The sequence below is a fragment of the Falco naumanni genome, chromosome 3 (assembly GCF_017639655.2).
Source record: "Falco naumanni isolate bFalNau1 chromosome 3, bFalNau1.pat, whole genome shotgun sequence".
Classification (NCBI taxonomy): domain Eukaryota; kingdom Metazoa; phylum Chordata; class Aves; order Falconiformes; family Falconidae; genus Falco; species Falco naumanni.
The window spans coordinates 17,395,644-17,409,926 of record NC_054056.1 but is presented as its reverse complement, the minus strand read 5'-3'; the positions used below and the strand labels follow the sequence as shown (position 1 = coordinate 17,409,926).

Sequence of the window (14,283 nt, the reverse complement as noted above, 5' to 3'; positions counted from 1 at the left end):
GGCACAGAGACTGACTGACTCTCGCTAGCCTCAGTGTGGACAGCACAGCCACCAACGTTGAGAAGAGGTTGCCTATACTCAGGAAGGAGCCACTGGGTAGCTCCTTCTGTGTAGCCCACCACCGTGTAGCCCACCATGCCACATCATTCTCACATCTGCTAACCCACCTACCCGCCTTTTATATCCCAAACACTAGCTTGGCTCAGTTAGGGTGCTATCTACTTCTATCTTCCCAACCCTAGAACCCATCTGTCAGGTTCCCAAATCTTTAAAGCCTTGTCAGACAGTAAATGTACTTCATGCCAAACAGTCCTGTCCATCACAGATGCTAAAAAATGTATCTGCTGCTCCTACTAAGATCCACCCCATTCACCTTTCCTTAGCCCCAGATAGCCAATTTATCTGCCTGGACAGGTAGAAGACTATGTAGATTCATCCACAGGACAACTGAAGCTCTACAACAGCAGTGCTAAGCAGCCTGTGCACATGGGGGATGGGAAGAGGGATGTGTATACTCTAATGATCGTTTAAATCTGCTTAACTTCATCACCACTTGGGAGTTTTTCAAGACCAGGCGGGTGGTGTTTTAAAGCCAAGAATCTGGTTAACAGCGCTAACAGGATTGCAGAGATCATGAGAGATTCAGAAATTCCCTCAATGCTCATTATTAACAGCCATTTCTAAGCACAAACATTTCATATATAAACTGATGGGAAACAGAGAAAGAAATTCTCAGCAGGGACATACTAAAAGCAATAAATATGTCCTAGTAATTCAATTTCTAACAAATATGCACCAAAATGCATCTTCTAACTGTATTTACCAAGCTAGAGATGAGGACTTGGTTCTGTACTTTGGCATTGTTAGGTCTTGAGGCAAGTCAGTCCGTTTTTCCTTGCCACTTTATACACTGGGAGGATAATCCATCCAGGCTATTCAGACAGCAGTTTCTCTTATACTGAGAATTTAGCCTAGGAAAGAATAACCTACACCACAGCTCTGTCAGCACCTAAACCTACCAGTGCTCACAACACATCTTCAGCTGAAATACTCTAATCAAAAGCAGCTCTCAGGCGATGCCTTACAATGCAAGGTTAAATCCAAATCACGTAACTGTAACATCCCTTAGAAACTGCTCTGCCACATGAAGAAAGAGAAGTATAGCCAAAAGAAGAAAAAAAAAATCCTACTTACTTTATACAGCCAATGATGACCTGCGTCAAAGGATAGATCAACGGCTCCATGACCTCACTGGGATAGATTGTGCTGAGAACCCGACACCAGAAATACAGGCAGTGAATATACTGCCAGTTATAAACAGACTGGAAGTTTTCCTGCAGAAAAGGGAAAAACACAGGCACAAACTTGATAATGTGGCATTTGAGAGGAGCTCAGTCTGGTTTCTCTACAGGACTCATTTTATCAAGCATTCTCCAAGAGGACACTGTGTACTGTTTAGAGGAGTAACTAACATACTAGCTGTCCCTTTGATGCTAGTGGCTGACCCACCATCCAGCAAGTTGCTGCGCTGGCAACATTACGATTTGGTACTGGTTAGTGCCTTGAAGGAAATAATGAGCACCACACAGACTGCTTTTCTTCACAAGCATGGCTCATTTGAGAAGGATGATTTAATGACCCAGCTCACAGCAGACAGTGGGATGTGGCCAAGCATTAGGAAACCTTTAATTGTTCCATTTACCCACAGTCCCTGTGACAGTCCCTGGTCTCCCACAGGGAGGAAGGCTGGAAAGTAGTACCCCTCTGACACCCTTGTAAATTGCCTTCTGGCCTCTACAGACCAGAGGGTGTGGGGGGGGAAGGGTGTGTAAAACTACACTACAGATTCAAGCTAGAACAATTTCTTAAATTAAGCTGGATTTCCCCTCTCTGCACTCAGATTCCTTTGGTTGCTACATAGCAGCTTGTCCTCCCAACCTGAGGCTTCGCTTCCCTCAGCTGTATTAATTAAAACCCCCAAACAGCTGCCCTACTAACTCTGAAAGGCAGTATATTAGTGCTCGTTTTAAAGATGTTCCTATAAACATTCACTGTCAAAGCAAGTACCAAATGATCAACCCAACACTCCTCCATGTTTTTGGAAAACACGCTACCCAGTACAGTTTCATTTTTTTTTTCAACTGCGGAGTAGAAATGACAGACAGCAGGGCTGAGAACAAACGTTCAGTTCTGTCTCTCAGTCAGTCTTCATGGTTACCAGCAAAACCAACGCAATAGGCCAGCAGCATGCCTGAAATGCAATGACACACTGAGCTGGCATTTCAGGCTGGCTCATAGTATAGGTAGGTGTGGGTCAAGTCCTGCACAGATCCAAGAGACTCTGCCTTCAAGAATGTTTGGGCAAGCCCTTGCTCTCCCTGCCACGTGCTTAAGCAGCTCATAGTGCCAGATTAAATAAAGGCCTACAAGAGTGCCGGAGTCCCTTAAGGACACCACCTTTCCAAAGAGTTCTGCAGGCCCACATAGTCCCTAGAACTGCATCAAGAACCTAGGAGGTCACACTTAACAAGATGCCTCAGCTCCAGCCTGTGTTTCAGACAGATTTTCAAGGCCCAGGTCACCTCCTCTTTTGCATGGATGAAGCATGATGCACAAGTCCTGAAACAAGTACAGAGCCCTCAACTGCAGCTACCAGACCAAACCTTGCAATAGGGACTTAAGCTGCAGCTGGAAGTGGTAGAGCTCTCCCAGCTCACCAAGATATACCGAGAAGCTTTGTTCTCAGCTTCTGTTGCACAGATAAGCAATCTGCTCTTGTAATCACCTTCCACAACCACCCAGTTTAAATTGGCTTATTGCTTGGATTTGTAAATTTTGGTTGTGCTGTTGTATTTAAAGTTCCTACAACCCTCCCCAGCTGTGAAATCAAGGGGATTTAGTTCTTGTCTGGGCCACAACAGAGGGTGTAAGAAGCCAATGCAATCCAATTAAGGCATATGCAGCCCAGACTTCATTTATCCCCATGTCTGAACAGCCAGGAGATTTAACTGGCCACCAATCCTGCAATGTTTGAGAGCAGCTGAACAATTAATCTATAGGGGTCTGTTTTGCTAAACATGAATAAAGCCAGGATTAGCAATCTGACTCAGATTTCCGAGGTCAGACTGGAGGTGGTTGAAATCAGGGCTGCTCCCACAAGGTCTGAGCTGCTTTGTTCAATTTAGTCCTTTAAACAGTACACACTTCATTGGAAAGATACACACACCAGGATGGTCCTTAATCTTCTTTACCTTGAGGTTTTGCAACAGAGGCTGCAAATGGCAGCTTCACAGAGTGGAAAAAGGGTGCCCAAGGCAGAAGATGGAAGGTGCATCAAACACTTGCAAGCTGGGGAGAGAAATGTGACTCCCACCCTGCAGTTGCCTTTTCTCTCCTCCCTTGCTGAAATTCCAGACTAGCACAGGCAACTACAAGGTGACCTCTGAAGCTCCCAGCCTCTGGCAAAAAAATTCCTTGGCACATTTTAAAACAGGTCAGACACAAGTAGTGACACTTTAGAGACACTACCAAAAGCCTGGAGTACCTCCTGTGATTTTCCCTTCTCCACACGTTCCCCATATGAGGGTATACTCACTCCTTCCACACTGACAGGTACCCACCTTCTTCTTTATTGTCATTGCACTACGCAAGTGAATGGCAAGCTGACGGATATAGATGAAGGCGTGCTGGTAAGAGGTATGTGTGTCCATAGCATACATCTCTGTCAGCGTGCGCTGCATGAAGTTGATCATGGGCAGGACATTGGGAGAGGTGAATCTGGAATTCTTCACAAATGCGATGTACATTTGCTGTGCAGGAAAGGATGAGATACGAACCGCATGAAACAGATTACAAACATTCTTTCACTAACCCTCCCCACCCAGGTATGTCCAAACCAGGGGTGAAACGTTCCTTTCATAAAGACAAGTCACTTCAATGAATATGCAGAAGTAACAGTCCAGGCTACTACTACTTGATGGGAGACAGGAAAGAATCTGTTTAGCACAGAGCATGGAGATGCCCCTACCATTACTTCTCTGCCAGAACAGAGAACTGTGGGATGCCCTTGAGCCATACATGTTTATGGCTGGCCAGTCTTCTTTCTGTAACAGTGGTACCTAAGCAAACTACACTTGGGAACCTCAGCTATTACCTGAAAGATCAGAGCAGCTCAATAGTGCCGAGTAGTGTGTCAGCACTTGAGGAAAGCCCTCAAGAATTGGGAAAATGTGTATTCATCCAGCAGACAGCTGAGTACCAGAGGCCCTCCCTGCTCTCCATGACCCTGTGTGCCTCCAGCAGGAAGGGCAGTAGTGGGAAGCAGGATATTATCCTGACCTAACACAGAATTTCTTCCCTGTTTAACTTACTGAAGGTAGCCAGCACCATCTCCAGCAGCTATCCTACCTAATAGGCTGCAGCTCATGCTCTAAGGTCTTCACATAGAACAGGAGTAAGAAACGCTGCAGAGTACAGCAAGTACCAGCCTTACCTTGAGTAAGGGACTTAGGTACACGTCTTTCTTGTAGCGGCAGATCTTGTTCAGCACAAGGAAGGCCAGCACTCTTACTGTTTCCTCACCTGTGCTCCACAAATTAATTGTTTGCTGGAATGGAAAATAAAAACATACAGATAAGTGAAGGGACAAAGAGCCCTTTCCTGGTTATAGACAGGCCTGAGCTTCCCTCCTTCATGCCAAAAAAGCAAGGAGGAAGATGATACAAAGATGTCAGGCTGTATCATCACAGAATCAGTCACAACAGCCATTCTGTCCTCACACTCTACCTGTGAGACCACACAAAAGGTGAGGTTGATGTTTCCACAAGCAATAAAGGAGACTGTTCAAAACTAGCATCTCTGAAAAATACATGCACTTTTATTCATGTGCCTAAATACACATTTGAGCTTCTGAGCATAGGCACCAGCCTGCGCGTGCAACTCAATGTCCTAGGCTTTGCAAAGCTTCCTCACCATCCACTAGACAGCAACACCACAGCAGATTACACATCTGGCCAATATATCTTCCAGCTCAACAAAAAATTTTTGTCTTACACTGAATTCTGCAATACAGCTACACCACAATTACAGTGTGTTGTACAAATACAGTAGTATTGACTTAATTCTAGTTGCCTGGACATTCACCGTATTAATTCAAACAGTAGAGTAGCAGCAGGGTTTGAACCCTGAGACAGGACCCATGTATGGCAGCACTTATGCCGAGACATATCCTCAGTCACTCTAGTACAGACATGATGACAAGCACCCAGTCCACCATAAAAATACCAGCTGGAGAGTAGGAGGTTAGTCTGCATAGAGGTCTGGGCTCATAGACTGCCACCACTGACGTGAACTCATCAATCTGAATTTTCACACATTTCTGCACTGTATAAAGCGATCATACACTGATCTGTCACCTCAACTTTTTGAAAAGCAAATTAATAGATTTTGTTCTTCCCAGGCATGCCTGCATTTGCCTGTTCAGAGCATAGATTCACTTGGACTTGTCTGGCCCTACAGGAAGCATCTGGTAGAGTAGGACCACAATCATGGCTGATGCCTCCAAAAACTAGTTTCCTTATCTACACTAATGAACTGTACAGGACATCAGAAAGATTCCAGCTACAGGGCTGTAAAAGCCTACTCAAAAATCCCTACTGCAGCAGTAAGCAGACTGCTAGACCTTCAGATATGAGGTGTACCAGCCTCCCATCTCTGTATACCAGTCATCTTTATCATCAAAGGGTTCCCAGCCTCATTTAAATTTTGTGTCACAGCTGCTCATTTAAATGTGACCCTGTTGCCCTCTTCTGTTCTTTCACGCCTCCTTTGTTGTTCTCAAGTGCTCAGCAGTTGGGACGAAGTTTCTGCAAAAATATTCCACCCCCAGCTCTTGAGAGTGAAATGCTATCACAGACATACACACAGACTCAACACACAGGCAGCAATTACTCCATCTGCTTCCCCAGAACATCCCCATGCTGCTTTCATGGGGATTAGCAGCAGCTACCCACAGACACATGCCCACTCACCTCGGTGTGGCCATGGTTTATGGCACCTAGAGGGCCTGTAAGAGAATCAGGAGTCCTTTCCAGGACCAAAAGAAAAGCAAATGAATGGGGAGTACAAGAGAATGAACTACCGTAGGATCCAGGCCAAATACCATGAGAGGCTCATCTAAAGGGGTAAAGAAAGTACCTCAGATCCAAATGACATATCACAGCAGATCCCCTTACCTTGAGAAGTACACGACACTGCTTTGGAAAGGACAAATAATAAGGCACTATAGAATTGACATGCTGAAGGACTGCTGCACCAACTGAGGCTTCTGTTAAACAAGACAGGAGCTATGGAAGGAAAACAAAACACAGTCACATTTAGCATGGGAATCACCTCTTCTTTTATCATTAAGCATCTGTATTTTGCTGTTTCCAAGTATTTCTGTGTTACCAAAGGACTGGAAAACCAGCCTTCCCTAGGAAGGCTCAAACAAACCCATAAAACCAGTATCAGGAGAGGAACAGACACATGGCAGGTTAAATAACCCACCTGAAAGTACCTCATCCTGGTAAATGTGAGCTCAGGCTACTGGACCTGGATGGCTAATAGCACCTGAGCTCACCACATAAAAGTCATTAAAGCCTCACTTGTGCATACTGCAAAAGCTAAGTGTATATACAGTTTAAGACATCTTACAGATAGCATGGCACCCATGCCTCTGTCATCTCACTACAAATGGTCAAAGCACGATGAAGACACCCTCAGTCTACACAAGACTTAGAAACAGACCATCTGGGCTATCTCATAACTTACTGGATTTCACTAGGATTTCTCTAATGGGAAGCTGAAATACCACTGGGTATCAAGAGGCAAACTCTAGCTCAGGGAAAAGGTTAGACAAAGTATTAAGAAACAGTATCTTTGTATTTCCAGATTGTTCAGCTCAGTTCACCTGGAGCCAAACCCAGAGATGTTTGCAGTTTCTAAAGAAAATTATAAACTCAAAGTCCCTTAAATTTGTGAGAGGTTCTGCCTGATGCAGTGTCCCCTCTTGCCTGCAGTTCCAGTTGCTGGAAGCAGTGGCATTTTTTTCTACTTTTAACTTTCTTCCTCATTCTCCTTCTTGCACTACAAAGATTCTGGACTGAGCAGGTCTCTTCTGCGAAGTCCCTCACACCCCAAAAGGAAAGGAAAAGGTACCGTTCAGAAACTACAATGTCATAAAAACACTGTAGTGAAGCCTGGGACCGAGGGCACTCAGAAGTAAGCACAGGACCAGGACTTACTTCAATGGGACTGCATTGAAAGCTTTCCCTTTTCTACTGCAATCTCCTGCTGCTGGCAAGAAGCACCACAACTTGAGAAAAAAGCTCTACTGATCAAAATGCTTTTTGCTAAGTCATTCTGCCAGCTTCCAGCTAAGAGACATCAGCACTTTTTTTTTTTTCTTTCCTTATATTCCCTTCCCTCAGCTTCTGAAGAATGATTATTTCAATAATATTGTTTTTACCACTCCAAATTTGGTAATGCATGATGAAGCACACAAAAAATTTAACAGGAGGCAGCAGTTTCCCTCAGAAATAATCCATGAATTCTCTGAAACACCAGACATCAGCAGCTTTGGATAGATATGACATCCTAGCAGGATGGAGCATAATTATACTTGGAGATGTCATATGCGAGGTTATCAACATAACAACTTCCTAGTATTTACTACAAGAAGTGGCAGGATCATAGTGCCAAAAATTGAACTAAAGCACAATACAGGAGCACAGCACTGCAAACTACTTTAAAGCCTGTTAAGTATTAATTTGTCAGACAAACTAAGCCCGAAAGAACTGCCAGAACGTTAACCCAGCCCTTCTTTACAGGCTACCTATTCTGACCTAGCCATCCTATGGCCTCCAAATTGTTACAACCAAATACTTCCAAAACAAGACAGGGAACTGGATGGACACACAAATCTCAGATGCCCAGGGCTCTGAGACTCAGCAAGTCTGCTTCTGCCCACCACACTCTAAGCCAGTAAGTCTTATTTATTCTCCACTACAGAAGGCACAGAAATCAATATCCAAGGTTCCTAGTATTGGGATGACCTGGAAGTTGCCCTCAAACTGGAATAACTGTCTTTCCAAAGGGAAAAGCACTTGAGGTTACATTGTTACCTGCTTTGTTAATTATCTTCTTGATTGTTTGGCTCTCCTTTCAGCAGTGTTGTTTACAGATGCAAAGGCCCATCTGCCTCATTCCAAAAGTATCCTGAACAAAAGCCCAGCAAGGCAGAGACCAACCCCAGTAACACAAATGTGCTGAAATTTCTTACTTGAATGGTACAGCTGAGGTACGCTTTTACATCCAGTCGCACTTTGCTCCAAAGCGGGCTGGTGGAAGGAAGGACCATTCTGGAAATGAGCGAGAATTGGGTTTAGCTTTAAAAAAGCCCATCAAATAAAGATTTCAGCAGCACAAAGAATAGAGAGTTCAATTCCTTGATACTGACAGTGAGTAAAAACTGCTTGCAACACAAGAACTAAGAGAAGTAACAATTTTGTTACGGGTGAAAAGTACTTCTACTATGTAAAAACTGCCTGAAGCACAGCATTAGAAAATTCAATTCAAAGAGCTTCCCAGCAGAGTACCTAGATCTCTGAAAGTGTGATACAGGGAGCTATGACAGCCAGAAAGCCTGGTGGAGACCTGAATCTCTCACACTGATATTTCTAGTCAGGCATTTTGCAGCCACTGCCCAAGAACAGAGCAGGCTGGCTTGTAGCAATAAAGTCTATTTTTGTGATCAAACCAGTTGTAAGACATTTGTTCTGTCTCTTCTAAACTTTTGACACTGCACTCATGAAGCTGTGCCCCCAGGCCACCCCAAAATTCAGACATGGTCTGTACATGTCAGGCCTAGGGAGGAAAGAGACTGATACTTACACAAAGAAATGAAATTTACTTCTCTGACTAGGCACCACTGTCTACGAGGAATCTAAAGTTTAGGTCACCCTTCCCTTCATCTGTGACAGGGAAATTAAAAATAACTGCCACAAAAATTATCCTGGAACTGAAAGCGCTTCTGAAAGGCACTCAATACTCACTCTACCCAACAATGGGAAAACCAGAAGAGCTCAGAGTATGAAGTAAGTAATAGAACTGTGTCACAGAACTGAAGCTTCTGTGAATGTCTAGTAGGAAACAGGCACAGAGACTAAGTAAGGCTGCTCCAGCTTGCAAAACATACTGGGAACTTCACAGCTTATTTTATGAAACTAGGCTTATAGCCCCCAGCTATGGCACTGGTTCACCCAGCAGTAGTTCAGACTGGTACTTACTGAATTCTCTTACCTTTTTCCAGCTGCTGCTGGGTAAGCCATGCTGTTACCTATTCAATTATGTGCCCAGCCTGACTCTGAAATGCTTTAAGCATCAGCCCACAAAATAGCCAGAGAACTCCCAGCATCTAGGCAGCAGCTGAGATTTCAAAACTGTCATTCCTCCTCTCTAGTCAAATCAAATTGCGTCAGCAAACGTGACACCAAGGTACTGAACCAATGCCGCCATTCTGGAGAAATATGAACTGCACCATTCTTTGCCCAGTTGCATGGTTGTTTCCATTCCATCCACGCTCTCACAGTGAACAGCTCAAACTCAGATGATCCAGCTCTCTCAGACCACCAGTCTCTAAGCCATAATACAGCTGCTAAAGCCCTGGATTAAATAGTCACACACTTGTGACACTGACTACATATAGGCAGAAGGCTTAGTCCCTTCCTCTGAAAACCAACTCACAATGCTCCTGAGGGCAAGCATACGCAGCTCCAGATCTCTTTCTGTTGAAGCCACTTGTCCTCTGCAAATGGCTGGTGTCTAGTATTAGAGGACATATTTCAGTGGAAGAAAGGAAGAACATGGCTAAGATGACTGTGAATATAATCAGGCAACTTTGCTAGTGTTTGGGAAGAGCTGCCATCTTTTTCCAGCTTCACAGCCAGGCTGCAGTTATGAAAAGCCTCACCCACCTTTCTCTCACCTGCAGTTCTCAAATCTCAGACTTACTTTAGTTTGTTCTTTGGAGCTTTCAGAAGAAGCACTTTCTGCAGGCAGCGGAAGAGATCCCGGACACAGAAGGATACAAGGGCATTGAACACTGGTTAAAAAAAGTCAACAAAGCATTTGTAAATCATCTTTCACATATTCCTGATTTCTCAGCTAATCTGAAAAGAGCTCCTCAAGGAACTGAGGCCAGTAATTCCCGTAGCAGAACTACTGTGTTTCCTCAAGCTTCCAGAAAACACCAGTTTGTCTTACCCTAGACTTTTTTTTCTCTAGACAGCAAGATTACAACTGACAGCCTTCCAGCACAGGAGTCATCTCTTTGCCCTCTGAGTAAAGAGCACCAAGCACAACAGCAGCCTGACCCATGACTAGGAGTCTACCACCAATCTCCCCCCAAAACATAATGAAAATTAAAGGCACTTTTTAATAAAAAAAAGTCACAGAAATTGACACCATGGGAATTCTATATAATCCCTTGCATTAAAGAATGAGATTTTACCAAAAACAATGAAAGAGATATAAAGCCCTAAGCCAGCCAAGAAAGGTCTAAGGAGAACAAGTAGACCCATCCCACAGTGCCAGTTCTAGATGGTATGCAATAACAAGCTGATAAAACACAGTGCAGAAGTACCTACTAATTCGGTGGTAAAAGCAGGTAGGCTGCAGGTCACATCCTCTGAGACACTAGCAAAAATGTTTTCCTCTCAGCCATGCTGTTTTGAGTCTAAACAGGACTGTCTGCAAAACCTGGAGCTTATGCAAAAGAGGGCTAGGCTGGAGAGAGAAGGTGCATCTCATTTGTTCTACAGGCATGAAAATCCTGTAGAGGAGGAGATCTAGACACTAGAGGTCCTGGCTAGGGGAATGTGAACTTCATTGTACAACTGAACTCTGAACTGCTGTGTGGTTATAAAACATTATTTGGTAAGAAGACTTAAAATAGTCCTGTAGGATTAGTTCTAAGAGGGAAAGCAAGAAGCCACAGCAAACATTCCAAAAAATGTGCACTACAAGTATATAAATAATACGTAACTTCAGCTTCACTCTAAGTAGTCTGGTGAATTAAGGATGGTACTCCCCTCAGCAGTCTGCAAGCCCAGCTGCTCCAGGCATGCAGAGAAGTATGTTTACACATTGAGACACCAGAAGAAATACTACTGCACAGACTCACCACCAGGAAGATAAGCTACTTAAGTGAAATGAAGCCTATGAAAGGGTAAGTTAACTCCTGTTAGTACTTATCCCTATTCTCTTCCAATAACTAAACCTTCCCTACCGAATTACTTCCCTTATCTCACAGAAGCAGCACGGCAACAAACTCACCTGCCATATCAGTGACTTGAAACTTGCTGGGATCAGCCCCACCATTATCTCCTTTGGTGGTTGCTACAGATGCTTTAAAGGCTTGAGTGATTTCATGGAAAAGTTTTGGCGTTAGCCTTCTCTGGGGAAAGAAAAAAAAAAAAAAGGATTGCTGAGGAAAAAAAGCAATGTTCTGAAACTCTGAATTACTTTATTGGGAGAGGAGTACTGGAATTCATCGTAAGTTTGATTGCAAGAATAGCTCCATACTTTAACAAGGAGGAAAAAAATATTAAGACAGTGTTAACACATAGTAGTAGCCTTCACTTGCTCTAAAACAGGCTTTTAGGGCTCTTCATTGGTTGGGGGTTGAAAAGCAATCAATCAGCTGCAAGCAACTATCCAGTTTGACCTTTCCATCCCCCTCAGAAGCAGAAAATTACTCATTACGACTAAAAATGTGACTGAAATGTTCTGGCACAATGCTAGCAAGAGGGTGAAAAATCAGAAGTTAACCGTTTTGACCTCTTCTGAGCCACAAAAGTTTCTCTAGCTTCTCCCTCAGAAGCAGTACAAGCATTCTATAATATTGCAGCCCAACAAAAACTGCAAAGATAAGTCACGCTGAAGTAACAAGAGCTGTAGGAGTATGTCATCCTTGTATGTAGGACATCCATCTTCTCTGTACATTTTTGTGAAAGATGAATAAATCAGAAGTTGGTCTTTTAGAGGCAATGACATGTGAAAGAATGTTTAAAGAACACTCAATGTGCTATATTCCAACTCCCTGCTCACCTCTGCAGCTTTCTTCCATTCTTCAACCATTTTCAAGCTCACGGGGATGAAAGTAGCTTTCTTCCGTTTGACTTTTTCATGCTCTTCTTCTTCATCTTCATCACTTGCTTCCTAGAGAAGTCAGTACCAAGACTGAAAAAAGGTTTACAGGCATCTTTTCTGGCCCCACCTCTTTTGTGAGTAGCTACTGAAGAAGAAGGCAGGGCACAGTGAATTTTATTAAATGCTGCTATCAGCACTTCGTGCAAAGCAGTAATGAAATTAGATGTATTACAAATTCAGAAAAGCTACTTAAGCCCTGCAGCTTTGCTACATAAATGTAATGTGCAATAACATGAAACCTCAAGGAGAAAGCCTATCATAAACTCATTGGAAAAAGCAACACAAAACCAAAGCCACAGAAAAAATACACTCTGAGACTCTACTTTCACTATCTTTAACAAACTCCTCATGCTCAGTTCAAATCCACAGCTGACTTCTGGATTACAAGCCTGTGCACCTGCAGATGATCTTTGGGGAAGCTGCTCCCCAGCCACCTGTGCCACTATAAGCCCAAATATACTTAGGTCTTGCACCGAAACTCAAATACTTAACATGCAAGTAACTAAGATAATTGATTTCCACATTCCATAGGGCCTAGTACCTCCAGTGTATCAGGTGGTATATGCAATGCCTCCTCCTCATCAGAACTGTCTGAAGTATCAAAATTCAGCAACGTGCGATCATTTTCCTCCAAAAACTTATAGAATTCAGGATCTTTGTCCTTCAGCCGGGAGAGCTGATCCTTATGTTCAGATGCCTTTCCCTTCTTCCTGGTAGACAAAAATTAACATGTATTTATTAATTGCTCAAATTTCTGTTGACGCTGTAAGAAAAGCAAGCAACTTCTGAGCACTAAAGCATACCTGGGGCTAATTTGAATGGTGACGGATTTACCAGGGTTCTGGATCCCATTTAACAGCTACTCTAGAGGACTCGGGAAATATTATTTTCATTCAGAATTAAGAAATCTGGACAGCAAGCTATCAGGTTGTATTGGGATACTGATCAGAGGTCATGAAAACACCTTGCAAAACAAAAAACCCAAGTATGTTTCAATTTCTCTGAATTGCTCTTGCAAGCTTTTATAAAGAACACTGAAAGCTGTAGTGCCAGAGAAACTTGACAGTGAAAGCTTAGTAAGATCTTACCTAGTGCTAAAGAAATGTTTTGGCTTCTAGCAATGCCCAAGGACTACTTTGTAGGTTTCTGTCTTGCAAACACTACAGTGTCTTTCAACAAAAGCAAATATGCACAAACTGAAGAAAAACAAAGTAAACTCTGCCTGACTCTAACATCCCCTGTAAGAGATTAAAAGCACACACAAGCTCTTCTCCACTGCAGTTACTGAGTTGACATGAGCACGACAGAAAACCTGATCGTTCTGTACCCTGTCACCACACTGCAACCTTGAGCACTGCCCTTTCAGACGCCTCTGGCCCAGCTTCTCCCAGAACTAGCTCATTCTTTGACAGATGCTGCAACGAAGCCCGACCATTACTTATAAAAGCACGCAGAAGTAGAAACTGCAAGCGGCCAAACAAGCGCTGAAGGCGTGCCCAGCCGCCCCGGAGCGGACGAGGCCGCGGCCCGGGCGGCCCGTGCCGACAGCGCTCCCTCACCTGGCCGCCGGCCGGGCCCGCCGCCCCTCCGCGCCGGCCCGCTGCGCCTCCCCGCGCCGCCGCGCCGCGGCCCCCGGCCCGGGCCGGGCCGCCGCCTCCTCCTCCTCCGAGCCGCCGTCAGGCTCCGACTCGCAGCCGGCAGCAAGGAACTCGTCCAGGCTCAGCTCCGCAAGCCTCCTGGGGACAGCGAAGGGGGACAAGGGGGCACCTCAGCGGGGAGCCGGGCCGGCAGCGCCGGACATACCCGCTCACGGCGGCCTTGGGGCCGGCAGCGCGAGGCTGACGAGCCGCACCGCAGTTCAGCAGCGCCCCGCGGGCCCCGCCGCTGCCGCCCTCCAGCGACCCCCCGCCTGCGGTGCGGTGCGGTCTGGCCCACGCCGCCTCCCGGGCCCGCGAAGCCGCCGCTCACCTCTTGCCGGCAGCTGCCATGCCGCCTGCCTCAGCCCCGCGCGGCCGCCGCTTCCGCTCCCAGAGT

The 14,283-nt window shown here is 44.9% G+C and overlaps 1 protein-coding gene across 2 annotated transcripts in view; it reads right to left on the bottom strand.

Moving 5' to 3' along the window:
• NOC2L (NOC2 like nucleolar associated transcriptional repressor) overlaps positions 1-14,283 on the bottom strand; it is a 52,702-nt gene extending 38,419 nt beyond the window's left edge. Inside the window, exons 1-11 of one of the 2 annotated variants that reach the window (XM_040587000.1) lie at positions 14,218-14,283; positions 13,809-13,985; positions 12,791-12,959; positions 12,148-12,258; positions 11,374-11,494; positions 10,051-10,141; positions 8,321-8,399; positions 6,234-6,344; positions 4,493-4,606; positions 3,621-3,809; positions 1,195-1,334 (exon numbers count right to left, since the gene is read on the bottom strand). In XM_040587000.1, the coding sequence (XP_040442934.1) occupies positions 1,195-1,334; positions 3,621-3,809; positions 4,493-4,606; positions 6,234-6,344; positions 8,321-8,399; positions 10,051-10,141; positions 11,374-11,494; positions 12,148-12,258; positions 12,791-12,959; positions 13,809-13,985; positions 14,218-14,237 (1,322 nt within the window). In that variant the 5' untranslated portion in view covers positions 14,238-14,283. The remainder of the gene's footprint in view (positions 1-1,194; positions 1,335-3,620; positions 3,810-4,492; positions 4,607-6,233; positions 6,345-8,320; positions 8,400-10,050; positions 10,142-11,373; positions 11,495-12,147; positions 12,259-12,790; positions 12,960-13,808; positions 13,986-14,217) is intronic. The other variant, XM_040587001.1, reaches the window with a different exon arrangement.